The following is a 24,905-nucleotide window of genomic DNA, read 5'->3' as shown; positions in this document are numbered from 1 at the left end:
GGCCCGAAGGGCTGTATCATTGGGCCCGCACTCGATCCCTCGTTGGACGCAGAGATACAATTTAGTCCTGATCTAGGTACGAACTGATAGCGCTGATATATATAAAGAGATAATGACAAGCGCTTCCACTTGAACTCTGATTACAACTTCTATCTGCCGTCCCGGATTAACCTCCATACTACAATGGGAAGCCTTCAACCCTGGGAGCAGACTGCCTCTCAAAAGCGTTCTTTACGAGACAAGCGCCTGAAACCATACCTGGTCAACGATGTCGATCGGCGGGTTCCTCAGGTGTTCTCTGTTCAGGAGCGCTCTCGTCTCGAAGACGATCCAGCAATCCAAGAGATAACTGACATAGACAGCATTCCTAGACTGTTCGAGCTCTTGAAAGCCGGCCAATACACGTGTGAACAAATAATCTTGGCTTATATTAAAAGGTATGCAGATTACGTTGTTGCCAGTGGCCTTTCGTTTAGCAGCTAAATAATGTCTAACGCGACTCTAGGGCCGTCATAGCTCATCAATTAGTGAATAATTTCCCCAAGAAAGCGCTTGTTGGAAAGAACAACACTAATATAAAGCGCACCGACAGACAAACTGCCTCACCGAGATCGTCTTCGAGGATGCGTTGAAGCAAGCTCGACAATTAGACCACGACTTTCAGCAAACCGGTCAAGTCAAGGGGCCACTGCACGGCATTCCGGTCACGCTGAAGGATCAGTTCGATATCAAGGGTGTCGACACTACACTTGGTTATGTGGGCCGCTCTTTTGCGCCGGCTGCGGAGGATGCAGTTCTTGTCCAAATGTTGAAAGACATGGGCGCTATCGTGCTGGCGAAGACGAACCTGCCACAGAGTATTATGGTTCGTCTGCCTCGAGCTCGACCAATAAGGATCCGGATCTTAACCTGTCTTTAGTGGGCGGAAACAGAGAATCCCCTCTGGGGTCTGACGGTCAACCCACGGAACCCCGAGTTCACACCGGGCGGTTCCACTGGAGGGGAGGCCGTCCTGCTGGCCCTGCACGGCTCCATCTTAGGCTATGGTACGGATATCGGTGGCAGTGTGCGCATCCCGCAGAGTCTCATGGGTCTATATGGCTTGAAGCCCACCGTAAGTCTCACAACTAGTAGATCTATCAGACCCAAGTGACTTCGCTGACATGCGAAATAGAGCAGCAGACTTCCGTACCACGGCGTACCTGTCTCCACCGAGGGGCAGGAGCATGTCCCCTCTTCCGTCGGCCCCATGGCACGAGATCTATCGTCGCTCTGCTATGTCAGCCGGCTAGTCGCCAATGCTCAGCCGTGGCAGTTGGATCCCAAATGCGCGCCCCTTCCCTGGAACGAAAGCTCATTCCAGGAGGTCCAGAACCGACCTCTGGCAATCGGGCTAATTCTAGACGATGGCGTGGTGAAAGTCCATCCTCCTATTGAAAGAGCCCTTCGGGAGCTCTCCGCAAAGCTGGAAGCGCACGGGCACGAAATAGTCACCTGGGACGTTTCCGACCACTTGAAGTGCATTCAACTCATGGACGCCTTTTACACCGTGGACGGGGGTGAGGACATCCGGCGTGATGTGGAAGCTGCTGGCGAGCCTTATATTCCCCATGTGGAAGCACTAGTGAATCGCGGGCAGCCCATTTCCGTCTACGAGTACTGGCAGCTCAACAAGAAGAAAGTCGCTCTGCAAAAGGACTATTTGGATAAATGGAATGCAGCTCGCTCACCATCGGGAAAACCCATTGATGTAATCCTGGCCCCGACGATGCCCCATCCTGCTATTCCACACCGAGGCCTGCGGTGGGTGGGATACACTAAGATCTGGAACTTCCTTGATTACTCTGCTGTCACCTTTCCTGTGGACCAAGTGAGGGCCGAGGTAGATGAACTGCCAGCGGACTATCAACCGCGGAACGAACTGGATGCATGGAACTGGGGCCTCTACAATGCAGAGACCATGAACGGTCATCCGGTCAATCTCCAAATTATTGGCAAGAAATTGGAAGAGGAGAAGGTGCTAGGGGCGGCGACTGCCATTGAAAAGATCTGGAGGAGCTAGACCTTACATCAATAGAATAAGACCCGATCTTTGCACATGCCCAAGTCATACAGATCATGTCAACTAGCCCGATCTTCCCAGTGCGAACATTGAATAACCAGGTACTAGGTAGGTATGTACAAAGTAGACAGTCTCTAGCGCAACCCCCACTTTTCCACGAGCCATACTACCCCAACCGGGCCGTTGGGGTCATGTCAGAAGTGGAGGCCGCCATTGTTGGAGTCAGCCAGGGTATCTTACTAGTAGTCCGACTAGTGAGATCGGGGTCCTGGCAGTCAACCGTCCAGTATCTAGTTAGTTACTAGATATCTAATACCCAGTAGTAATCAGGACCGTTTTGGACGAAGAGAGCCACTGATAAGCTCGATCTGATACCCTCCCTACTCCATACTGTAGATACCTGGTTCCCCTCCAGCTCTGCCTGGTTATCGCGGCTTATCTCCGATCTTTATCAGAGGACCGAGTTCGGTACCCCTCATCGTTCCCCTCTCGATTCGATTAGTACTATATAAGAGACAGAGGCCAGGAGGGAGGGGCTCGAGTCCTACTTCGACTGCATATCCCTACCTCTCTTCCCCGACATACTCCGTTCGAATACGATACCTCAGACACCTCCAACATGGGCAAGAAGCGCGTTTTGGTCAGTTATGGAGTCGATATCGATGCCGTCGCTGGCTGGCTGGGATCATATGGCGGAGAGGACAGCTCCAGCGATATCAGTCGAGGTAAGTCGCGCCATTGACTTCACTCACCACATGCATGCATACATACAAACCTCCACCTATTGATACGACCGCCTCAAACAATACCTCCTCCACCCACTCCTAACGAATTTCTACAGGTCTCTGGGCCGGTCACATCGGTACGACTCGCCTCCTCAAACTCTTCGAGAAATACGGCATCAAAGCCACCTGGTTCATCCCAGGCCACAGTCTCGAGACCTTCCCCGAAGAATGCGCCATGGTGCGTGATGCCGGCCACGAGATCGGTCTCCACGGCTACACGCATGAAAACCCCTCCGACATGACCCTCGAGCAGCAACGGGATATCCTAGACAAGACCTATCACATGCTGTATGAATTCTGTGGCAAACCGCCGCGGGGTATCGTTGCGCCGTGGTGGGAGACCAGCAAAGAGATGGCGGATTTGTTGCTCTCGTACGGAATCGAATACGATCATTCCATGTCGCATCATGATTGTCAGATGTATTGGTTACGGACGGGGGATACGTGGACCAAGATTGATTATACCCAGAAGGCGGAGACGTGGATGAAGCCGTTGGTGAGAGGGCAGGATACTGGGCTCGTGGAGATCCCCGGGAACTGGTATATTGATGATTTGCCGCCGATGATGTTTATTAAGTCGGCGCCAAATAGTCATGGTTGGGTGAACCCGAGGGATGTAGAGGATATTTGGAAGGTTTGTGGTTTGAGATCTATGTGGTTGTTTTGGAATTGGATGTACTGATGGTTTGGTGGCAGGATCATTTTGATTACTTCTATCGGGAGTACGATGAATTTGTCTTTCCGATGACGATTCATCCCGATGTGTCGGGTCGTCCGCACGTTCTTCTTATGCATGAAAGGTGAGTTGTTGAATATTTGCGTTCAATCGGGGGACGTGATCGGATTGAATGCTGACTTGAGTAGAATCATTGAACACATAAACAAGCACGAGGGCGTGGAGTGGGTGACATTCGAGCAGATGTGCGATGAGTTCAAGAGCAAGAACAAGCCACCGGAGGGCGCAAGGATGCCTGCTCCTCCTATGCCGCTAAAGAAATGACAATCAGGCATACGAAATGGGTCGATCGTGTTTGATGGTGGATGGATTGCGTACACTCCAGGAGGTCCGCGGTCCAGTGTATGAGATAAGAGTCTAATAAACGATACCTGGATATTATTTTCACGATCGCGTCAAAGTAAGGAAAAATCGTTGATATCATGTGATAAATAGGACTTGAGATCGCCCTGCTTTGTAAACGCCCCAAACACCAAGGATATGCCTGCATCTAATCTCTTCCATTTCTTTTGACTTTAGTTCTTTGGCGGCTCAAAGAGCTGAGGCTTCATGTTGACTTTGCAAAGTTTCGCAACGCAGCCACTCAGCTGCAGCAGTGACTGTACACCGTCCAGGATGCGCATGTGTGTAAAACCGATCTCCCGGATAAATTCAAGCTTCGAGTGTTCCGATAGGGTGGGGATCGTCTTAGTGACTCGAAACATGGTGCTAATGATATCATGAGAGGAGTATCCCAAGTCCCTAGAGATGTGGTGAGAATAGGCCCGAAGAGTGCATAGCGCGAGCGCACTTGATCTGAATACATACCACAGTTCATTGAGTGTCTCCAAGGCCGCATCGACCTTGCCTTCCCAGCAGGCCTTGATCATTGCCTGGACTTTGATCGGATGCGGGCTGTCGACCACTCTAAAGACATTGTCCCCACTGACGAAGCCAAATCCGGAGGATGTACTTTGCAGATTGTTGATGGCCTGACGCATGTCTCCCTCAGCGCTGAACACCAAAGCGGCGATACCCTCTTCGTTGTGTTCCACTTTCTCGGCGTCGCACACCTGCTTCAAGCGCTTGACAATTTGCGCATCCGTCAACCGGGCATAACGTAGGATCGCGCATCGAGACTGAATGGGCTCAATGATCTTGTTGGACTGGTTGCACGCAAAAGCAAACCGGGTCGTTGACGAGTAGATTTCCATCGTTCGTCGCAGCGCTTGTTGGGCACCTGATGTCATACTAAATCGTCCGTGAGCCAATAGTACAATGCGGCTCATTGTTCAATACGTACCTGTCCGCTTCATCAAGAATAACAAGCTTATGACGACCGGGCGGTAGTGTGACTTTCTTCTGAGCGAAGCCTTTGATTCGATTCCGTACGACATCGATACCTGGAGTCGGTTAAATCCTACTCCTGTCTTCTCTATGGGGCTGCAAATATACCTCTCTCATCACTGGCATTGAGCTCTAGAACTGCCTCCTTGTATGCATCTCCCAGTAGCTGTCTCGCCAAGCACAAAATCGAGGTTGTCTTTCCAATACCGGGCATGCCCGAGATGATAACATGCGGCATATTTCCATCCTTGGCGATGATTTTTAGACGCTCGACAGTTTCCGTGTTTCCGACGATATCATCGAGAAAGACCGGTCGATATTTCTCCACCCTATCCGTCGAGTTTGCTCGTTAGACGCAGGGTTCTAAGCTGGCTGTGGTGCTGGGCCTGCTGTACGTACCACGGCAGTTCATAATCGGGAGGGGCCCCGGCCGTCTGCGCCTTGAGGCCATTGCGGGAAGCACTGGCTGAGGATTCGGCTTGAACCATGGCGGAGAATAGTCTACTATGGACTATATGCGATCTCGGGTGATTAGGTCGCTGTGTGCTGGTCCGAGAGCAGTCGCGAAAGTGCTGAGAATGGATCGAAATCGAATGAACGGGAGACGCGCCATGCGAGGCGGAGACGCGTCGGGATGCGGATTTGGCCTAAAAGAGTAGTTAATTGTTCCCCGGGCCTGAGGCGCAAAGCGAGCTGACTTGGGATGGTTACGAGATTATCTATATGACAAAGAAGTATGTAAATTACAGTTCTCATCCATTCAACACAATAAGATATGGAGGTGCCAACTCGATTCCCTCCCAACACGCATTAGATCGCAGAGGTAGCCAGTTGACAGGCTTCCTGGGCGATGCCTTGGACTTCCGCCTTCAACACTCCACCTTCATATTATCTAGGGTCATTCATCCACGCCCTTCAAAGCCATCCTGATATTGTTCCGGGCTAACAACTCTCATCCTCACTCGCCTCATTCTTTCTCGAACAACCCTTACCTCATTTTAGCACACTGAGCCGATTCCTGCAGTCGCTTGCTACAACATCAACCTGCCCACTACCGCCCCCAGTTTTCCTTCTATAGCTATTTGTCCAGGCCACAGATATAGCTGGCCCGGATCCAAAGCCCTATACATACTTCTCAATACGAGTACATATCCTATATTCGCTTACTCCCACTATCCTCACCTCAGGCAATGGGAAGCTCCGTCCGCCGCAATCTCTTCCATCATCATCTCAGCAGACGTGCTGGTTCGACCGGTCCCGCGGGTTCGTCTGCGCCGAGCAGCACCAGCAACGGAGCCTCCAGCCTGTCGACCCAGATATTGCAGTCCGCTCCATCCGATCATTCTACAGCCGTGAGTTCCGGTCCCATTGACAACGGGGAAATCGTGGTCAAGGACAAGAATGGCAGCTATAAGCTCGATATCCCTGTACTCCCGCCCTTGATTGGAGAAGATGGCGAGGAAATGGAAGGTATAGAGGATGGAGGTGCTGGTGGTGGTACTTCCAATGGACAGGCGATGTCTGGTCGTGAAAAGGAAAGTACGTGAGAAGTCCACTTGGTCCCAAAGCGCCGAAGCGAAAAGCGCTAATGACGGTGCTTAGAAATGGAAGCAAACTTGGTGGAGATGATGTACCGGAATCGGAACAGACGGATGAGCAGTGAACCAGCTGGTGGGCCTCGATCCCTCTTTAATCGAAAACTATGTTGTTGCGTGGTTTGGCTAATGTTCCTAGAAATCCTCACTCACATCCACCAGAGCCTCCGAAACAAGGTCGCCGCTTTGGAGGAGGATAATTGGATGTACGACGCTGAGGTTGACTCGAGGGTCTGATCAATCTATTTGCGGCCGGCCTATCTATATTCATTATTATGCGTGGCAGAGGATGTGTTCAAATTACGTTCTTTACATCGCCAGAATGCCCGGCATACGCCTAATCGAGCTCCAAACTCGCTGGGGGCGCTTCCACCCTCTTCGACCCTCCTCTGCCCTGAGGTGCCCTCCGAGCACCAGCATTATCCTGACCGCCACCGAAAAACATGCTGCCCATCATATCCAAAAGGGGGTTGCTCTGTCTTGGGACCTTGATTGCGAAATACTGCTCGCCCAGCTGGGACAGTGCATCATCCCAAAAGCCGACTTCTCTGATATGGGATGCATAATGCGCAGTTAACTGCTTGAACAGATCCGAACTACCGCGCTGAATTGTGAGAAGCAGCATGCTTATGAAGTTGACCAAAGGTAGGGCGGGGAAGACTCGTGCGTCGGAACTAGCGCTGCTAACCTCTTGCACACCGAGTGAGGGGTTCGAGGAGGAAAGCTTTGATGTGAAGATAAGGAAGGCTTTGTTGGCGCTGCGAAGGTTTCCGATCAAAAGGTATGGGAATACTGCGCGAGATGCATAGATTGCCGCCGTGTGCGGTTCGTCATGGGTGTACCACTCGAACTCGAGCTTAGCCAGAGTCTCGGCGGATTCCGAGGTACCGAAGATAAGATGCTTCTCCGCGTCATAAGGTTCATGGTCTAGAGATGTCTGTCACGAAATTGCTCTTCTATCCATAATTGCATGGGGCTGCATACCTTCCGCATATACCGATCCAGCGGCATGATGCAACTCGGGGTCGCCTCTTTCCAAGGGTCCGAATCGGCCACTCCAGCCGATGATTTCCTGGATAAACCTTCTGCGGGTGGGCTCTTCGGGTGGAAACTCGTGCAGAAGTTCGATTAAGCGCTCTGTATGTAGAAAAGCAATCGTCAGCGGCCCCGGTCACTCCATTACGCGCTGCTTCGAGAGAATGAAACAGACTGCGCAGGAACTTACTCTTCCGAGCCCGCCCCTCTGTATCGTCATCACCTCCAGTAATCTCCCACCCCGCCTTTGTGTAGACCTCGACCACCAGCATGATCGCCAAATCTCCACCGCTAGCAGAAGCACCCTGCTGGGATCCGGCTCTCAAAAGAGCAGTGGCACCACCAGCTAGGATCTCTGCCGCCGCATCATAGTTTGCTTGTTTGATGTATCGCGCAGCGATGACCCTCAGTTGCTGGTGAGCTTCGTAGTAGGCACCAGAAGCGATCCTGCAGGGAATACATCAACACATTAGTGGTCATGTCTGGCAAATGCCTTGAAACTAGCTAGATAATATGCGCTAGAACCAGGGTTGGGTTCACTCACTTCTCTCGTTGTCGGGCAATCGTCTTGTCGATACGTGAGGTCATCTTGAATGGATCACCAGGGGTGACGCTTAAATCGCAGATGAACTGTGAACAAGAGGCGTGGTAGATCGATATAAAGGACTCTGAATTCAAGAAGAAACCAAATGGCGACGATCACCAAATCCGAAACGCCTACTCTGAGGGATGGTTGACGACGTCAAGCAACTGTGGCCGGGAAGTCGATGGCGGGCGACTTTTGGTGGGGACGCGCTTCGGTTCTTCCAGAACGGCGGAACAGCTGGACTACTGCAGCCATGATCTACTCCGGACTTACTACGTCTTCCCCTCCGGACTCTCCAGCTGCAGGAACCCTACCTAGCTCTCGTGAAGCTAGCAGCAGGAGGCCTTTGTCTGTTGTTTCCTGCGGTCTGTATCCCTGCTGTATCTTTTTAAAAGGCACGCGCACGGCAAAGGAGTACCCAGGGTGACCTTCCTATGTCTTTTCATCCATTTCCCACCCCTTAGGTAATTCCGCAACGCCATGGACCGCAAGGCGTTCGATATCCAGCCTATTGGCCGCTTTTACGAAGCCAGTGCTGCCATCCGACGTCCGAAGGTGAGCTTTATATAACTCTTATCTGATGCTCGAACCGAGATATAACCATCAGCCAGGAAATTGCATGTTTCTCGTATGATGATGAGCATAAGTTCCATCTTGGGGAGTCATCCATGAAATTCTACTATCCGCCGCCTCTTCCTGCGGATCTGAACCGCGGATTTGAGTCATTTCAGAAGCTGGATGATTCAGCTGATGAACATCTCGACGCTTTGCTCGAGACAATAATGGCTCTAGAAAAGGAAACAGAGAAGCCATGCGAAGCTGATATCGTCACCTGGAGAGGTATGATGACCAAGGTAGACATTGCCCCTTAATTTTGCAACAAAGTTGAACTGAAAGACATGCTCATGCTCCATCCACATCTAGATCCTTGCAGCTCCGTTTGATCACTTAAACGGGTGTGTATATTTGATTGACCGTCTTCTACGTCAGCCATTAATTTGCCTATAGATTTGAAATGAACGCGACCTGTTTCCAGGTATGTGGATGGCCGTCACTGAGACTTTGGCTCTCTTGACTAACGGTCTTACTCCAAGGGAACTATGTGTGTGCTTGCAAGCCCTCAATGCCAAAGAACTTCTGATTCTAACCCCCCACCAGCTTCATCGAAGAGAATAACAGCTATAAGAATGAGCAAAAACATATTCAAAAGAACCAGCGAATGCCTCCGGGGATGGCTTCCCAGGATCTGATGGCTTACTGGGGTAAATGACACCCTTTCAACTGCAAACTGCGTACTGACCGAGTAGGTTATAAATTCGAGGCCTTGTCTGTACTTAACCAGCCGTGGGATTCGACTCCTCGCAAAGAGATTGAGGGTCGTGAAGAGCTTATCGTGAACAACAATGCCCAATATTGTTCAGTGGTCCGCACCGCAATAGGCCGTACACGGCTAGTCATCGGTGGGGAGGTAGATGCCGGTACGTCATAAGATTAACCATCATCCCATTGCGAATGCTTGTGATAAAGATTATGTCATTCTAATGCTCTTTCCAAGTTTGGGACTGCAAACCGGATCGAAAGGAAGACCCTATTCATTGGGTGGAACTCAAGACCTCAGCCGAGATAAGGAATGATCGGGACATGGTTAAATACGAAAGAAAGCTTCTCAAGTTCTGGGCTCAGTCGTTCTTGCTCGGAGTGCCCAAAATCATCGTCGGCTTTCGTGACCAGCAAGGCATTGTCCATCGTCTAGAGGAGCTCGAGACCGCCTCAATACCAGTAAAAGTCAAAAAGATTGGCCGAGGAACTTGGGACGGAAATATCTGCATCAATTTTGCTGCTGCATTCCTCGAGTGTACGACCCCCTACCCTTCCTCTTTCTATCACGCAGCAGAAAAGCGGGACCTCAACTGACCGGTGCAGGGCTCAAAACCACCATCCACGAAGAAGGCACCTGGAGAATACGCAAACGCGAGAAGTCGTCGCTTATTGAAGTCTTCAAAATGGAAGAGAGCGGGACTGGCGATATCATCTCCCCGGCCTTTTCGGTCTGGAGATCGAAAACATGAGCCATGAAATCGCTAGACCATTGATTCTTCCCTATCTCAAATGGTCCAGTCTATATGAACTTCTTTCCGAAGGAAGAGAAGCTTAATAATAACCAAGCAGCTGCGCAGACGAGGTAGAACTGTAACCTACGTCGCAAACTCGGTAGGGATACACGCACTGCCCTTGACTTGATGCAAGGCTATTTAATTGCGACATTTGCTGAACTGACATGGGCTTTGCATGCGAGCGATCATTGGCTGGTCATCAATACGTGCTGTGAAACCGCTACTCACTAATGATCTACAATGGGATGCATTCGCTACCCAGGATCTTAAATACGTTGCCATAAAGGCTTGGGTGTTGTATGCCAACCTCGGCCGATTCGCATATCAGCATAATGATACCATGTCTACTGTAGGCCGGGGTCGTCTACTTGACTGCGCCTGCTTCCAGGAAGGCATGCATTTACGTTTGCGATGCGGACATGCAAGTTCGATTTGCGAACATACTGAGGGTGGAGGCTCGCCCTAGATAGTTCGGCGATTCTCACAGGTACATTTACATTTCCATGCATTGCGCCTCTGTTTCCATGACATTTATACTGGTGGGTGTGTTTGTCTATCTTCTATACCAAAGGGGATGATGCTTTCACATCGGCGCTAGCAGCAGATCCAGTATCCGCTTCCTGGACCTCCTTTAGTTTTTCTTGTCTTCTCCGTAGGAAGTCATCGCGGGCAGCCCGCTTGGCCGCACTTCTGAGAGCTCTTCTATGGGCGTGCCCGTTGATGTGGATCTGCCATTGCTCTTCGCCGGTCATCGTCTTGCGGCAGACATCACAAGTCCTGCATCTCGCTATGGACGCTGACTCCTTCTGCGGCTGCGCCTCTTTGGCGCTAAGAACTGTTCGTGCAAGATCCGACAGCGACTTCGGATCAGGTGTGGGTTCATCATCCAACAAAGCCCGAACAAGACGTTCAGAGGGTTCTGTGATGTTCTGCTCCCATGCATCGACGTCTGTGCTATCTAAGAGGTAAAGACGATTGGTCGAACCCGCATCTGCAAGAGCTTTCCATAACTTGTTCCGAATCCATTTGATCTGAGACGCTGCATACTGCCGCGTTGCAGTCTTGATCGACTCAACGCCGGATCGCCTGAGATTCTCCAACTCTGCCTCATCCACCGAGCCGCTGCAGAGTGCCTCGAAATAGGGCGCTAGTTCCTTGTAACCGATAGACACCCAGACACCGCGGGTCTGGTCGACCGAGCTGCCCTGAGCTTTCCTCTCCCGAAGATAATCCGACATATGCCTTGCCTCCGCCATCAACCCTTGCTCAATCATTCCATCTACACGTTTGTCCAGTCGATTGGTGAGTGTTTCTTTCTCTGAGTGAACCCAGAATACCATCGTCGGAAATCGTAACTGACCGGCGCCCGCAAGGGAGGCGTCACGGGTCATGGCTTCTTGCTTCGTCCGCTGCTGCTCCGCATAGACCTCGGATGCGGGCCTGCCGGTTTGGAAATAGATCTCTAGGGAGCGGCGGATCTTGCGCGCTTCATTCGGATGCCATCGGTCTGCCATGACCGGGTCGACCTCTCTCAATTTCTGTAGGACCACCTCGGTAGGCGCATCGAGAATGGGCCATTTGGCGGAGGACTTAGGGTCATTATCCTCCTCGGCCACGCGATCGCCCTCCTCATCCTTCACTTCCGCCGACGCGTTATCGCCAACCAGCTGGTCCTTGAAAAGGACTGCCTGTGTGTAGTAGTGGGTGCCGCCGACCAGGATCGGAACCTTCCCTCTGGCATGAATGTCTTCGATGAGCCGGAGACTTTCATTCCTGAACTTTCCCACCCACCAGGGTTGTTCCTCCAGCTCGACACAGCTAATTAAGTGGTGTGGGATTCCGTTTCGCTCTTCGATGGGGATCTGGTTGGTGATGATGGGGAGACCGCGATACATCTGCATGGCATCGCCGTTGATGATCTCCCCATTAAATCGCGAGGCTAGGTCCACTGCAAGCTAACTGCAGTCGTCAGCAAGAGCCGTTAAGAGAGACATGAAGATGTTGAGACCCATGGCTGGATCTTCTCACCTTTGACTTGCCCGTGCCTGTCGCACCGACGACAGCAATGAGCGGATTCATGACGGAGGGGCGCAGGAGAGAGAGGAAGGGTCGGAGAAAGGTGTGCATCAGAAATTGCAATGAGCCACAATTAGCATCGTTGCCTGGCGAGACCCATCTGGCGAAATGCCGCGAGTTGATCGACTCGAACTGGGCTGGTTGGAGCTGGACGCTGCGGGGAGAGGCAAAAATTGCCGGCGAGATTCCCCCCAGCATTACCTCATCAGCTATGCCATGTCGCCATCCGCATCCACATCTTTCTTATCTCCCACTTCATTGCAACGCCTTATTCGCTGGCTCGGGGCAGAGGGATTAGGCATTCAGCCTCGTTTGAAATTGCTTTGGGCGGTCCCTGTTCAGTGCGCATCCAAAGCGAATACGACGGGATAAGATCAGGTTGCATCGACAGTTGACTCACGGCTTGATAGTTAGAGCAAGCTCCCCTCTGATAGACAATCAACTGCACCTCTACCCCCCTCTCTCAACCATGGCAGACAACAATAGCCCCTCGCCTTCGATCGAGGTCAAGAACTTGTCTTTCAAGTTTCCCGATGGCTCCCCCGGCTTGACAGACGTCAACCTTCAAGTCCCCGCAGGCAGTCGCACATTACTCATCGGAGGTATGTCCATCACACGCACTCTACAGGTCTCTCCAGCCTTTTGTTAAGATTTCAACAGCCAATGGCGCGGGCAAAACTACCCTTCTCCGCCTTCTTTCAGGCAAGCGCCTTGCTCCAACAGACACTATCACCGTGGCCAGCAAAGACCCTTTCAAGGATGGCCTAGAAGGCGTCACCTATCTCGGCATGGAATGGGTTCTTAACAACATTGTCCGCTCGGATATTGACGTGCCGACACTCCTCGCCTCCGTCGGTGGCAATGCTTACCCAGACCGCCGGGATGAGCTTGTCGAGATCCTCGATATCGACCTCCGGTGGCGCATGCACGCCGTCTCAGACGGCGAGCGTCGTCGCGTGCAGCTCGCCATGGGTCTCCTGCGTCCCTGGCAAGTCCTTCTGCTCGACGAGATCACCGTCGATCTGGACTTGCTCTCCCGCGCCAACTTCCTCGCCTTCCTTAAGCGCGAGACCGAGTCCAGACCCTGCACCATCGTCTATGCTACACATATCCTGGATAACCTCTCCCTGTGGCCTACCCACCTCGTCCACATGCATCTGGGTACTGTCAAGCGATGGGGTCCCATCGAGAAGTTCCGGGAGGAGGTCAAGGAGTCTTCCCAGAATAGCCAGCTTGGTGAGCTCGTGCTCAAATGGCTCAAGGAAGACTTGAAGAGCAGGGGTCCCCGAAATGGGTATCAGGGCCAGGCTAAGACCTATCCGTCCCTTGACGGGCTGGGTGGGTACGGCCTGGAAAAGAGACCTGATGCGTGATGCATGGGGATTCCTTCGCTTTTTTCACTTGTCTATATGCTCTTTTCTTTTCCGTTTGCGCCATTCAACATGATTGGTTCAACAGCCATCACTGGATATGCATAGCAGGGGTACAGGGCATCTTTCAACTTTAGAGTGTCTAGATCGGGCAGATACATTCAACATTTCCGGAGTCATGTCTTGTTTCAACATTCACGCGTTTACAACCCATATTATTGTCGTTTTCCTGTTTCATTGTTTTGGGTGCGTACATACATGACAGCTTGGCTATAGAACCATACCCGAGAAGCTATATATCCGGGTTGATGTGTCTTCGCTTGCCACTGCAAGCGCAAAATTACGTGTCTCCTTTTCGGGTATCGGCCGCCAGGCCAGCTGCGTGATCGCCTTCGACGGGGATGCTAGTTTGTCGACGCTCGACAGATGACTGGCTTCCAGGCTCTCGACGGCAATCTGATAGACACACAATTCTCCGCTTTCTTCACCCGCGGCAAGGAAGACAGAGTCCTTGTATACCTGCGGAAGGAACGCGAGAGCGGTGACGGGCGTCTTCAGCGGAATGGTAGACTTGCACTCGAACGAGCCTTCGTTCTTCTGCCAGAGTTTTACTGACTTGTCCCGGCCAGCGGTTGCGAAGACGTGGGTCCCCGACGTAGGCGCCCATGCGGCATCAAGGATCATTCGGGAGTGGCCCTTAGGGTTCGAAGTCAGGAGTGAAAATGTGGAGGGATCCTTCTCGCTGCGCTCGTAAACGGCCCACTGCCGGTCGCGCCCAACACTCAGGAGGTAACGGTCATCGCTGGAGAACTTGAGACTAGTGATGGTCAAGGTGTGCGCAGCGAGAGATGGTCGAATCTCGTGCCAATCCGATGTATCGTATAACCGCACCACTGCATGATCGATCGAACTCGCCTTGCAAGCAGTGGCAATAAGCGTGCGGTCGTGGCTGACGGCCACAGCTGATATTTCGTATCCGTGTCCATACAGCTTTTCATGCTCCGGCCATAACGTGCGGCGAGCCAGCTGATCCTCCAATGGCGGCCGGTTTGCCTCTAACAAAAGCGCCTGGTTTGCCTGGGCTTTGCCAACTTCTTCACCCTCTGCTTCGTCCTCGCCTGCAGGAGCGTCATCCGCAGGTGCCTGGTTAGACAATCCTAGGACGGGAATCTGCGCGGTGTCTGGTAGTGCTCCTTCAGTGGACTGCTTGAACCCCGAGAGCTTCTCCAAAAGCTGCGCAATCGGGCCCGGTTCGTTGAATACTCGCAAAAGCTTCTCATCCGCGCCGGAAACGAACCGGGCCGGTCCCAAAACATCCACGCAGTTTAGATCGTAACCATGAATCTGAGGTCGTGAAAATTCGTGCCACGACTTGAGTCCATCGCGCACCCACGGAGCATGAAGGCGTGTTGTTTGATCGGCACTCATCGACAGGAGATATCCTCCTGTTGGCTCCCATTGGACTCCATTGGCTGACCGTACATGGCCGGAGATACCCAGTGATTGCGCCCACATATCGGCTTCAGCATCATATGTCCACGAGCGCCAGCTTCCAGTGCGGCCCAGACTCACAACCTGCTTGCCGTCTGGAGACCAAAGTCCTATCCAAAATCCACCGGTACTGCCAGTAGCTGTGGTGGAACCCTTTTGGACACTGATCTCTCCCATCCGCTCACCAGAGAGCCACACCCCCGAAACCGGATCTTGTTCCCAAATAGTTAGAGTATTATCTGCCGAGGCTGTGAGGAGTTGCTGGCGCTCTGGATCCGGGTTCCATGCCGTAGTGTAAACCCAGTCCTCATTTCCGAATAGGAGAGCTTCGAATGTGACAGAGTATTTGGATCCCGCTGCCTCAAACTGATGGGCCTTGTTTGATAGCGTCGGTTCGAACCCGCCTAGCATTGGGTCGTCATCGCACGCTGGCGTGGCAGGGACAACCTCCCCTCGCTGGAGCCGCCAGAGACGAACATACTTGTCTTGACTGGCAGAGGCCAATAGCAGATCGCCAGTCTTGCTTTGCTTGTCCGTTGTAAAGGACAAGGAGCGCACCCACGCCTCGTGTCCAGACAATACAGCAGAAAGCTTGAAATCAGGGTCGACACCAGTGTTCTCCGCCACATACACTTGCACGGCGTTGGTGGTCCCTGCAACCGCCAATGCCATAGATCCGTCGTTCGATTCGGTTTGAAGAGATGCCAAAGCCAAAGCCAATGGAAAGAACCGTGGCTTCATAGGTATAGTCCTCAGCAGTTCACCTTTTGGCTCACCCTGAGCATTGATCTTCCAAATCTTCACTGTAGCATCTGCGGCGCCTGATGCGACAATATCCAACCCATCAGCCACGGCGATCGTATTAACGGAGCCCGTATGTCCTTCCAGAGTATGCGCGTGGACGAATTGGCGTGGATTGGCTGGGTCGGCGCGCCATAGTCGGACTGTACGATCAACAGACCCCGTCAAGAGAAGTTTCGTTCCCGAGGAAGGACATGTGTAGAACCGAACGACACTGACCTTGTCGGTGTGGCCGACAAGAAGCGAATAGACCCCGCGCTGTGAACTGTCCTGCACACAGGTTACGCCGTCAGCCTCAACCCAGTCTAGAAGTAACACAACCACCGCAAGGAACACTCACCCTAGGATCCCATAGTGCAACATTGGTATCTGCGCCAAAGGCAAGCACGCCCAACTGGACGTCCCAGTCGGCGGCGGCGGGATGCCTATTGCCCCCGACGCTGATGTACTCGGAGGTAATGGAGACCATGAAGCTCGTCAGTCGGGACTCAAATGGTCAGACCAAGTGTCTAGGATCCAAGCACGGCGAGAGCAAGGAAAGCAAGAAGAAAGCAAAGTGCGGGGTGAACTGGTGGTCGCCAACTGGTGCTGCCGTCGAATGGTTCGCACGGCTGACTTTTTGTGCCAGCGACTGGCGGCTTATCGATAAGAGCGAGAATCCGGTCCCCGGCCTGCCTGAACCCCTCCATCATCGCTTTTCTTTCGCGCCGTGTCCTGGCCCAGAGTCACAAGCCTACCCACCGCGACCTCAGTTCCATTTCGGCCTTGGGATCAAGGTTTCACCCTTTATATAACAGATATGGCTACGGATGCGGTTTCCGCTGCCCCCGCGGTGGGCAAAGATGGTACCGACACCATGTCCATCACCGTTGAATTCACGTTCGGTTTCCCCTTGGGAGCATTATAGTTTCGACTGCTGACCATTTGCGAAACAGAGGAGGCTTGGAGATCCTGTTTGCCAATGAGCGTAAGCATCACATTACACTGCCTTCGCGACTCCAGGACGGTAGCCCCCCAACGATCAGCTTTCTCTTGGGATACCTCGTCGAGAACCGCATGAAGGATCAGAGGAAGGAATTGTTCATCCTGGAAGGCAATGTGTACGTTCGGTACCTAGAAGAAGGGGGCGAAATAATACTGATGTTTGGTGATAGGCGACCTGGGATCTTGGTTCTCATCAACGATGCCGACTGGGAGCTCGAAGGCGAGGAGAACTACGAACTTCAACCGAGGGATAACATAGTGTTCGTTTCTACGCTTCACGGGGGCTAGTGCCGTCTACACTCACAATCGTACCGATGATACTCTTACGGTCAAGTGATCGCAGGGTACTATGTACAATATGAAATGCGAGTCTAGACAACATCCTCCACGTGCTGCTGCGAGATCCTCTCGGGCTCCCGTGGGGTCCGGAGGCCGCTCTGCGGCGTTGCGAGGCCTTCCTTTGGACTTCCAAGTCCCCCAGCCAGTGGGGTTGTCATCCCACTCGGTGGGACGGGAATCTTGATATCTTCGGGCGAGCCGGGGATGATCTCTTTGGGAAGACCAGGAATGTGGATCCTGCGTGCCTCGTTCTGATAGCTTTCGGGTATTATCTGGAGAAATCAGTTAAATGAGGTGCTCAATTCCATTAGACCGTCAACAATTGGCTCACTTCAATTATTTCGTCCCGTGGAAATTCCAGGAATGGGATATCGGCTGCATTGCAGGCCATCAGATACCCATAGAGAACCCTTAGTACGCTCTCGTGTGCAATGATCAAGAGATCATTCTGTTCACGTTCAAGCTCCAGGATAATTGGCTCTAGTCGCACTGCAAGGTCATGATATGACTGCCAGTCCAGTCAGCCTAGGGATGCTTCGTGCTCGAAATAAGACAAGGACATAATCACCTCTGCTCGCGGGTACCGATGATGATAAGGGTCAAGCTCATGCTTCGCCACCTCGTCCGGATACTCCTCACGGATTCGCCTTTCCGACATCTTCTCGCATACCCCGGGGTTCAACTGGCTCATCTGGGGTCGCTGCCGAACCTTGTATCCTGTTTCATGGAGATACTTGGCGGTTTCGACTGTCCTCCGTCGTGTAGATGTCCATACCGTCAACGGCTTCAACTCATAATCTTTTTCGCCCTGCTCGATCATGGCCTGTCTTTCAGCCTCCCTGTGCTGCAGTAAGCATTCAGTCATTTTCTTAGCATAATCCTCCCCTTGTTCAGACAAAGAGGCATCTGTTTTGTAAGAGGGCGCTTCCAATGAAACGCCAGCCTAGCATTTCACACTGCTGTCAGCAAGCCAAACATCACCTGACATAATATACGTCAAGATAAGACAGACTCACCCTGGCGAAGTACGTATGCCTGGACTTGATATGGAGGTTAAGAAGGTAGAACACAATCCGATTAGAAAGGTAGCCAAAACTGCAGTTGTTAACGATCAATCGTTCACCTGCGTTCATCATCTAGTCGGCAATTAGCGATATTGGGCCCATGCCAAGCATAATGTGTGGTAGCAGATACCTTGATATAATTGAGGTCCGTCTCTTCCATTGTTTGGAACTGTGGGATACGGGCGGCTATTCTGGTCAAATAATGTTTGACAGCGTCTTCCGAAGACCACCCTACGTACTGCCAATAGTTGAGTATTGTGTGATGGCAAGAAGAGAAAGTCAATACAGCTATACATACGTCCGGTGAAGATATCTTGACCCTCCGCACATTCTCCTCAATGATGCGTTCATCATCACACCATGACTCAATGAACAGTGTCTGATTGGCAGGAGCCGCGGAATCAGCATGGTGCGATAACATGGAAAGAGGGACATACTTCTATATCATGCTTGGCAAATTCCTTTGCGAGTGACCGTCTTCCCGAGGCGATGGGATTGACAGCGTCGTAAATTGCTATCTGACCATTCTCATGGTTCAAGAAGTGGTATATATCCTCGCGGCATCTTTTTACAATCTTCTGTCGTAAAAGAACTGAGGACGCCGATGCTGTGTTCAATTAGTCGACCAAGACCTCATACCGAGCTTGTAGCCGCCCACACCGGTTATAGTGGAAGTCACCGCATACCGTTAACGAAGAAGTAATCGTCGGGGATATCTTGACCATAAGGGATAGTAGCACGCCGATAGTCTCCCAAGTGAAATATTCTTGTCTTCACACCTAGCCTGTGACGCTTTTAGTACAATTCTGGCAGCGCTATAACCATGACGTAGATATTTACCATCGAAGGTAACGTGCCAGAGCGACAGAGATATGTCTAAGCATGGGTTAACAGACTAAAGAATCCATCACGCACAGGTGCGATCAAACGAACGTCTTGCCTCTTGCTGGTAATCCTACAGTGATGATGACAATCCGACCGGAGTGGAAGAGTCGGCCGGACTCGGTGCTGTAGAGCTGCGCGGGGGCCAGATCAGCCTTCTCAGGCAAATCATGGATCGCGTCCACAAACGTGGAGGACTTTCGCCGGAATCGCGGGGAATTGGCGACGATGTCCGCGGTTCTGGACTACGTTAGAGCATGTGGGAATCCGTAGCCGGGAGGTTCTTCAGTATCTCATGTTGTTCTCCCGGTTCCTTGCAACGACGGAGGAGGAGCGGGAGGGGCTGGAAAGGATCGGTTGAGCAGAGCTTACAATAACGTATCCATGGCAGTGATCGTGGCCGTCTGGAATGAATAGGTGGTGGGAGGACACACAGAAAGACAGACACGAGTGCCGAGGAGGGGTAGATAGGTATCGATCAGTCAACCACGAAGGTGATCAGGTCACCTAACCTGTGACGAAGGTTCGTAGTAGCTTCTGCGCCGGGACAAGGGAGCAGAAGGTCAGCCCAATCGGGCGGCAGCAAAGACAGACCTATCAGGTCGACCCCAGCCCGAGCAGAAGGAAGTACTACTAGTAGTAGTAGTATCTAACCAAGTACTTAGTAGGAGTTCGGCTATCTGTAGGTAGGTTGCGCTGTCGGTGGTATAACTATAGCCCGATCCACACCCGATTGGTTGCTACTATCCCACGGGGAGGAGGGTGCGTAGGAGGCACGACGTACTCCTCCGAGACCGAGGGGAGACCTGATGCAGAAAGGCGGGGTGGGCAAGGCGACAACAAGTCAAGCTCGTGAAAGTACCGAAGAACCGTAGCCCTGAGGGACCAGACGATACTCGCCATCACCGGTGGAAGCCATGAGATTATATCATCGCGGCCAAACTGAAGATCCTATCCCGGCCAGGCCCGAAGCAGGCTAGTGTACGGCGCACCACAGCGCCGGCCATGCGCAGGCCGGGCGGAAAGGCGCCAGTGACTTTTTTCAGAGCCGAAAGCTCTGGTAAAGAACGCCTTGACTTACCTATTCCCCCATCCCCCATCCCCAATCCTCCCCTTCCATCGGCCCTGGTGTCTACCTCCTCTTCCTTCGCCTAGAGCAGGTCGGACACTGCCCTTGAACTCAAAACAGCAAGAGCGTCGTGTCATCACCCACGTTGCTCTTTGCCTCTACGCTCAATCTCCCGGGCTGGTCTCAACAAGGTCTCTTCCCTTCTCTGCCCCCAACAAGAACGAACCGCGTATAACGACCAACCTCCGTTTCCTCCCCGTCCCTTTACAGCGACCTTTAATCCTTCCTCAGACATCACAATGGCCGACTCTCTAGCTCTGCCTTCCTTCCTCATGGACAATGCCGTGGGCGCTGCCCTCAAGGATGCATACACCTCGTTCTCAGAGCGCAGGGCCGCCCTCGGCCTTCCGAACCCAGGCACCCTGGATAACATCTCCCGGGAGGTTCAGAAGGATGTTCTGCTGTCCAACTTCATGTTCACCGGTCTTCGGGCAGACCTGACGAAGGTCTTTGGCATGTCCCCTCTGTTCCGCGTGTCGCATGCGTTTGCCATGGGTGGCTCGAGCAACATGCCCCCGTACAACTTCTCGGCCATGTACGGAAGTCCAAAGGTAGGATGCAATTGTTATGATCTGCTCGGGTGTATACAGTGAGTGGATGGCTAAGGATGGTTTTGTGAAAATTTAGGTCTTTATGCAAGGCAACCTCGGAAGCGATGGCGGTCTCGCTGCTGTCGGCAATTACCGTTGGAACCCCAAGTTGGTTACCAAGACCAACACCCAGATCATGCCCGGTGGCCAGGGCCTGATGCAGATTGACAATGACTACACCGGCGACGACTTCTCCGCATCTCTCAAGGCCTTCAACCCTTCTTACTTGGAAGGAGGTCTTACCGGAATTTTCGTCGGAAGCTACCTTCAATCCGTTACTCCCGGCCTGGCCCTTGGCTTCGAAGCCATCTGGCAGCGTCAGAGCATGGGTGCTCGTCCGGAGTCCGCCCTTTCTTATGGTGCTCGCTACAAGGCTGATGACTGGATTGCCAGTGCTCAGCTGCAGGCTCAGGGTGTCTTGACGGCCTCTTACTGGAAGAAGCTTTCCGAGCGGGTTGAGGCTGGTGTTGACATGAACCTCCAGTTCGCTCCTAACGCCGCCGCTGCTCTCATGGGCGGACCTAGCAGGGATGGCACCACTTCCATTGGCGCCAAGTACGACTTCCGCGCTTCCACCTTCCGCGCTCAGGTTGACAGCACCGGAAAGGTCAGCTGTCTTCTCGAGAAGCGGATAGCTATGCCTATCGCTCTTACTTTTGCCGGCGAGATTGACCAGGCCAAGGTGAGTTTCACTTCCCTACGATGGTCCCAGATTCTATATTAGGTTTCGTCACTAACGCGTCTCGTCTTTCTCAGCAAACGGCTAAGCTCGGTCTTGCTGTTTCCCTCGAGATCGCTGGCGAGGAGCTGATGGAGCAGCAGGAGAAGGCCGATCCCCAGGACATGATCCCTCCGCCTTTCTAAGCACGCCGTGGCGTGCAGCTGGGGCTAATGGGGCCCACGCGATAGTGGGAGGATAGAGCTATTGCTCCGCATCCGCCCTCGGCTTATACCTTTTCACTATTTGTTTTAGTAGCTCTTCTCTCTCCATGTGCATGTTTGGACGATGGTGTATCACATCGGTTATCCCCACGAATGCGGTTTGCTGGTCCAGGGAGGCAGTCGTTTGGCGCCACGGAACCAAGTTTTGTATAGATCCATCTTCGGTCCAGTCGAGATATCTCTTCGATTTTTATGCCTTCATCTATGAATGTTCATCTGCGTCGTCCTGTTACTCTGCTTTTCCTTTTCTTTCTTATCTCTCGATGGCAATTTTGGCTGATGGACAGGACTGCTAGGTGTGCATGGAAGCATCTTCTGCGGAAAGCCGTTGCTGTTTTTTAAAACGCATTATAGATGGGGCAATGTAAAACAAGTTCTGCTGCCTATGAATGAAACAGTCTTGGTGTGGTCTCCGTGTGCCGATGGACCTCACACCTTCCCATATTAGCCTTTATTCACCTTTCGGTTGTACTGAAGTCATAACGAAGGAGCCTTCAGCCCTGGTATCTATATCATACGGCTTCAAATGGCGCTGATGGGATAACGCCAAGTCACCGGGCCTTTGCACTGACCGTAGTGAGGCGTCAAGAGCGAAGGATGTCCGAGGGATAATCGTTGTCATGCTGCCAGTTCGGTGGGGGGAAGTAGGACTCATGGAGATGGTCTTCGTACACCTTGATCATCCCTAGCTGCTAGCTCTCGTGGTTGCTGCTGCTCGAGATTATTGCCAATAGCTGGCGGTGGGAGGTATTCCATTGTTTGTGGCCAGCCCAAAGCAGGAGAGAACGGTCGAAAGGAGTCAAAACTACTGAGACACGGACGGCAGCATCGCAGCTGAGAGGTCATACATACACAAATAGAAAAGAGAGCGGGGGGAGGGGGAGAAGGGGGAGAAGAGAAAGGTAGTAGTAGTAGTCTGGAATCATGATCATTGTCGTCGTGATCACGAGATGATGAGTCTCTATTCTAGTGGAAAGTAGTAGATACTCCGGAGTCACCGCGATCTAATAAAACCACTACGGGGAAAGATCCCCCGGCCTTGCCTAAAGCAGTATACTCCTCCCCCGAAATCCCCATACGCCCGACGCAGTCCACAACGCTAAAAGATAGCGTGGTGGTCTCTTAGCCGACCCCACCGCCTATACGGAGGACCTACCTAGCAGGGGCCCAAATGATGATAGTGTCGCGATTAAGTGGGAATCGGTGGATTCCTGTTATTATTATTATTACTACTGCGAATTGGAGGCACGTATGACAGAACTGTCCTCCGTATTAATTTTCATTATTATTGACTCCAATCTCCACTCCAGGGGTGCTGGGGTGGTTCAGGGCAGGTGATCTCTCGGATATCATCTGAGGGCAAATGAGAGGTCCTAAGAGATATGAGATCATGATCGCTCATGGCAGATACTATGTCGCAGACAAATAGCATTTGAGTATACTCCGTACTCTCGGTTCCTTTCGGGTGTAATAGACGGTATGTATGTATGAGTGTATGTATGTATGTTGTAGTACTGTGTAGTACATAGAAAGTACATGGTAGTATGCAAGCATCCTCCTTCCCCTGCTAAAATAGTCAGTATGTATGCACTATGGTAGATTCTCCCGCCCTCGCCCAGGGCCAGTGAGGTAGTACTCCGGAGAATCTCAACAGTTGAACTTCGTTACGGGGAAGCCGGAAAGGGAACAGAACCCTGCCCCGGCCATGGCCCGTGATTTCATTCCCGCCCGACGGCTTGTTTGTCCTGCACCACTGGCTTATTCCACACAGCGCATTCTTCCGATGTAGTAGCGGGTTTTGCTGCTCTGTTCCTCTGGGCTCTGAGTGCCTTCCTTCCTTCCCTGCTCGAGATCCGGGAGGGAGACGACGGAACCAGACCCGGTTACATGGTCGTACAGCCCACCGGGGTCCGATTCGCTCATCCAGCCTCACACACCCAAGTTGGGCCTCATGCTGTGGCGATTCTTAGGTCCGAATGCGAGGGAAAACCCATGGTTGAAGGTTGATGGCTGACCGTTTGCTGGCGGAGGGGGACAGCAGCGCCCCACGGTGACATCATCCTCTGTCTCAGTGGACATGGAATCGGATCCTTTGCGTTTTCGCTGCCCTTTGTTTTCTCCTGGGCCGGCTTATGTGGATGGTTGTCATTATGGGGTTCATCATGATCAATGTCAATCATAATAATCATAATCATTGGCTGTGCCGAGAGTTCTCGAATCGATTCATCTCCTTTCCGTTCCCCCCTGGTCTCCCACGGTTGGTTCATTGGACGGTATCGGCACGTATCGACACAAAACATCTCGGAACAGGAGGAACAGGTTTCCGCGGCCGAGTCTTGCCAGAGTCAACCGCGAAAGGCAATAGCCACGGTAGCACGACATACCCAGCTGTTGGAGACGTCGATGTAGTGCTTTTTAGGACCAAGGTTCAAGGCAAGTCTGCAAAATCCGGCTTTGGATTTCAGGCGAGGTCGATGATAAGATCCGTAGCGCTGGCCTTCATATCCTGGAGGATGAAAAAAGACGATCCGAGCCGTTGCTATTGGCTATTCACACTCTGGCCCTCCCAGCCATTACTTAGTAAGTTAGTAGTACTAACTACTTACTGTAAGTGGCTTGAAACAGCTCGGCGGGAAAGTTTCCAGGCTGGTTGAGTTGAGCATCTCAGGACGGTGACGGGAGCAACGATCTTTGACCCTTTTCTTTCCGAATGTCTGCTGCGGAGCTTCCTCCGTACGTGTCCGCGGTCTGTTTCTCCCCAGCAACTTTTGGCTAGGATCTAGTCGCAGTCGTAGGCTATCTATTATACCTCTTGTGGACTATGTAGTTGTACACGTAGGGCTCCTCAATGCTGCGGACACGCCGTCCTAGTACAACTTTTAGTACGGAGTTACAACCAGCTAGTATAGGATGTCGCAGTCCCCGGGTTTCGCAATACTAGTGATAATAACTGCCAGAGCTATCGATGTCCTCCACTTGTCCAACGTCTCCGATGAGC

At 52.2% G+C, this 24,905-nt stretch overlaps 11 protein-coding genes across 11 annotated transcripts; 7 read left to right on the top strand and 4 right to left on the bottom strand.

Moving 5' to 3' along the window:
* Positions 1-183: 183 nt before the first annotated feature.
* Positions 184-2,062, top strand: BO80DRAFT_438600 (amidase; the record flags this gene model as incomplete). The annotated part of the gene is made up of 5 exons (XM_025721046.1): positions 184-437; positions 506-527; positions 593-865; positions 920-1,114; positions 1,175-2,062. 5 exons carry the CDS (start codon positions 184-186, stop codon positions 2,060-2,062), a joined length of 1,632 nt encoding a protein of 543 aa, XP_025570779.1.
* Positions 2,063-2,391: 329 nt separating this feature from the next.
* BO80DRAFT_391818 (polysaccharide deacetylase family protein) lies at positions 2,392-3,963 on the top strand. Its single transcript, XM_025717191.1, has 4 exons — positions 2,392-2,787; positions 2,904-3,481; positions 3,544-3,647; positions 3,712-3,963. The coding sequence occupies exons 1-4, from the start codon at positions 2,682-2,684 to the stop codon at positions 3,845-3,847; spliced, it is 924 nt and encodes a 307-aa protein (XP_025570778.1). The 5' UTR covers positions 2,392-2,681; the 3' UTR covers positions 3,848-3,963.
* A 135-nt stretch (positions 3,964-4,098) lies between these two features.
* On the bottom strand, positions 4,099-5,397 carry BO80DRAFT_438598 (replication factor C subunit 4; the record flags this gene model as incomplete). The annotated part of the gene is made up of 5 exons (XM_025721045.1): positions 4,099-4,324; positions 4,391-4,813; positions 4,866-4,965; positions 5,018-5,238; positions 5,309-5,397. 5 exons carry the CDS (start codon positions 5,395-5,397, stop codon positions 4,099-4,101), a joined length of 1,059 nt encoding a protein of 352 aa, XP_025570777.1.
* A 702-nt stretch (positions 5,398-6,099) lies between these two features.
* On the top strand, positions 6,100-6,741 carry BO80DRAFT_468585 (uncharacterized protein; the record flags this gene model as incomplete). Its single annotated transcript, XM_025722945.1, has 3 exons — positions 6,100-6,448; positions 6,512-6,580; positions 6,644-6,741. The coding sequence occupies 3 exons, from the start codon at positions 6,100-6,102 to the stop codon at positions 6,739-6,741; spliced, it is 516 nt and encodes a 171-aa protein (XP_025570776.1).
* On the bottom strand, positions 6,675-8,323 carry BO80DRAFT_429086 (protein GET4). Its single transcript, XM_025720389.1, has 4 exons — positions 8,084-8,323; positions 7,730-7,986; positions 7,489-7,641; positions 6,675-7,431 (listed from the first exon to the last, which is right to left on the bottom strand). The coding sequence occupies exons 1-4, from the start codon at positions 8,125-8,127 to the stop codon at positions 6,842-6,844; spliced, it is 1,044 nt and encodes a 347-aa protein (XP_025570775.1). The 5' UTR covers positions 8,128-8,323; the 3' UTR covers positions 6,675-6,841.
* A 282-nt stretch (positions 8,324-8,605) lies between these two features.
* BO80DRAFT_484388 (DXO/RAI1 family decapping nuclease) lies at positions 8,606-10,306 on the top strand (the record flags this gene model as incomplete). Its single annotated transcript, XM_025723467.1, has 8 exons — positions 8,606-8,680; positions 8,737-8,979; positions 9,050-9,081; positions 9,134-9,175; positions 9,284-9,387; positions 9,430-9,603; positions 9,681-9,980; positions 10,049-10,306. The coding sequence occupies 8 exons, from the start codon at positions 8,606-8,608 to the stop codon at positions 10,192-10,194; spliced, it is 1,116 nt and encodes a 371-aa protein (XP_025570774.1). The 3' UTR covers positions 10,195-10,306.
* Positions 10,307-10,799: 493 nt separating this feature from the next.
* BO80DRAFT_458985 (tRNA dimethylallyltransferase) lies at positions 10,800-12,366 on the bottom strand (the record flags this gene model as incomplete). The annotated part of the gene is made up of 2 exons (XM_025722324.1): positions 10,800-12,194; positions 12,268-12,366. 2 exons carry the CDS (start codon positions 12,364-12,366, stop codon positions 10,800-10,802), a joined length of 1,494 nt encoding a protein of 497 aa, XP_025570773.1.
* Positions 12,367-12,784: 418 nt separating this feature from the next.
* Positions 12,785-13,688, top strand: BO80DRAFT_366363 (putative ABC transporter; the record flags this gene model as incomplete). The annotated part of the gene is made up of 2 exons (XM_025716246.1): positions 12,785-12,917; positions 12,976-13,688. 2 exons carry the CDS (start codon positions 12,785-12,787, stop codon positions 13,686-13,688), a joined length of 846 nt encoding a protein of 281 aa, XP_025570772.1.
* Positions 13,689-13,955: 267 nt separating this feature from the next.
* BO80DRAFT_458981 (Elongator subunit ELP2) lies at positions 13,956-19,632 on the bottom strand (the record flags this gene model as incomplete). The annotated part of the gene is made up of 16 exons (XM_025722323.1): positions 13,956-15,704; positions 15,735-15,947; positions 15,981-16,096; positions 16,127-16,247; positions 16,318-16,464; positions 17,351-17,572; positions 17,632-17,808; positions 17,869-18,243; positions 18,317-18,436; positions 18,495-18,602; positions 18,663-18,743; positions 18,802-18,971; positions 19,051-19,148; positions 19,205-19,240; positions 19,298-19,486; positions 19,619-19,632. 16 exons carry the CDS (start codon positions 19,630-19,632, stop codon positions 13,956-13,958), a joined length of 3,936 nt encoding a protein of 1,311 aa, XP_025570771.1.
* Positions 19,633-20,480: 848 nt separating this feature from the next.
* tom40 (TOM complex pore protein TOM40) lies at positions 20,481-22,094 on the top strand. The gene is made up of 3 exons (XM_025714436.1): positions 20,481-20,926; positions 21,003-21,647; positions 21,722-22,094. The coding sequence occupies exons 1-3, from the start codon at positions 20,615-20,617 to the stop codon at positions 21,827-21,829; spliced, it is 1,065 nt and encodes a 354-aa protein (XP_025570770.1). The 5' UTR covers positions 20,481-20,614; the 3' UTR covers positions 21,830-22,094.
* Positions 22,095-23,935: 1,841 nt separating this feature from the next.
* BO80DRAFT_227403 (uncharacterized protein) lies at positions 23,936-24,691 on the top strand. Its single transcript, XM_025714435.1, has one exon. It carries the CDS (start codon positions 24,040-24,042, stop codon positions 24,559-24,561), a length of 522 nt encoding a protein of 173 aa, XP_025570769.1. The 5' UTR covers positions 23,936-24,039; the 3' UTR covers positions 24,562-24,691.
* The last annotated feature ends 214 nt before the right edge of the window (positions 24,692-24,905 follow it).

Source organism: Aspergillus ibericus (assembly GCF_003184845.1).
Source record: "Aspergillus ibericus CBS 121593 unplaced genomic scaffold BO80scaffold_57, whole genome shotgun sequence".
In the NCBI taxonomy this organism is placed as follows: Eukaryota; Fungi; Ascomycota; class Eurotiomycetes; order Eurotiales; family Aspergillaceae; genus Aspergillus; species Aspergillus ibericus.
The sequence above is the reverse complement of the archived record's forward strand: the minus strand, read 5'-3'. Positions and strand labels throughout refer to the sequence as shown.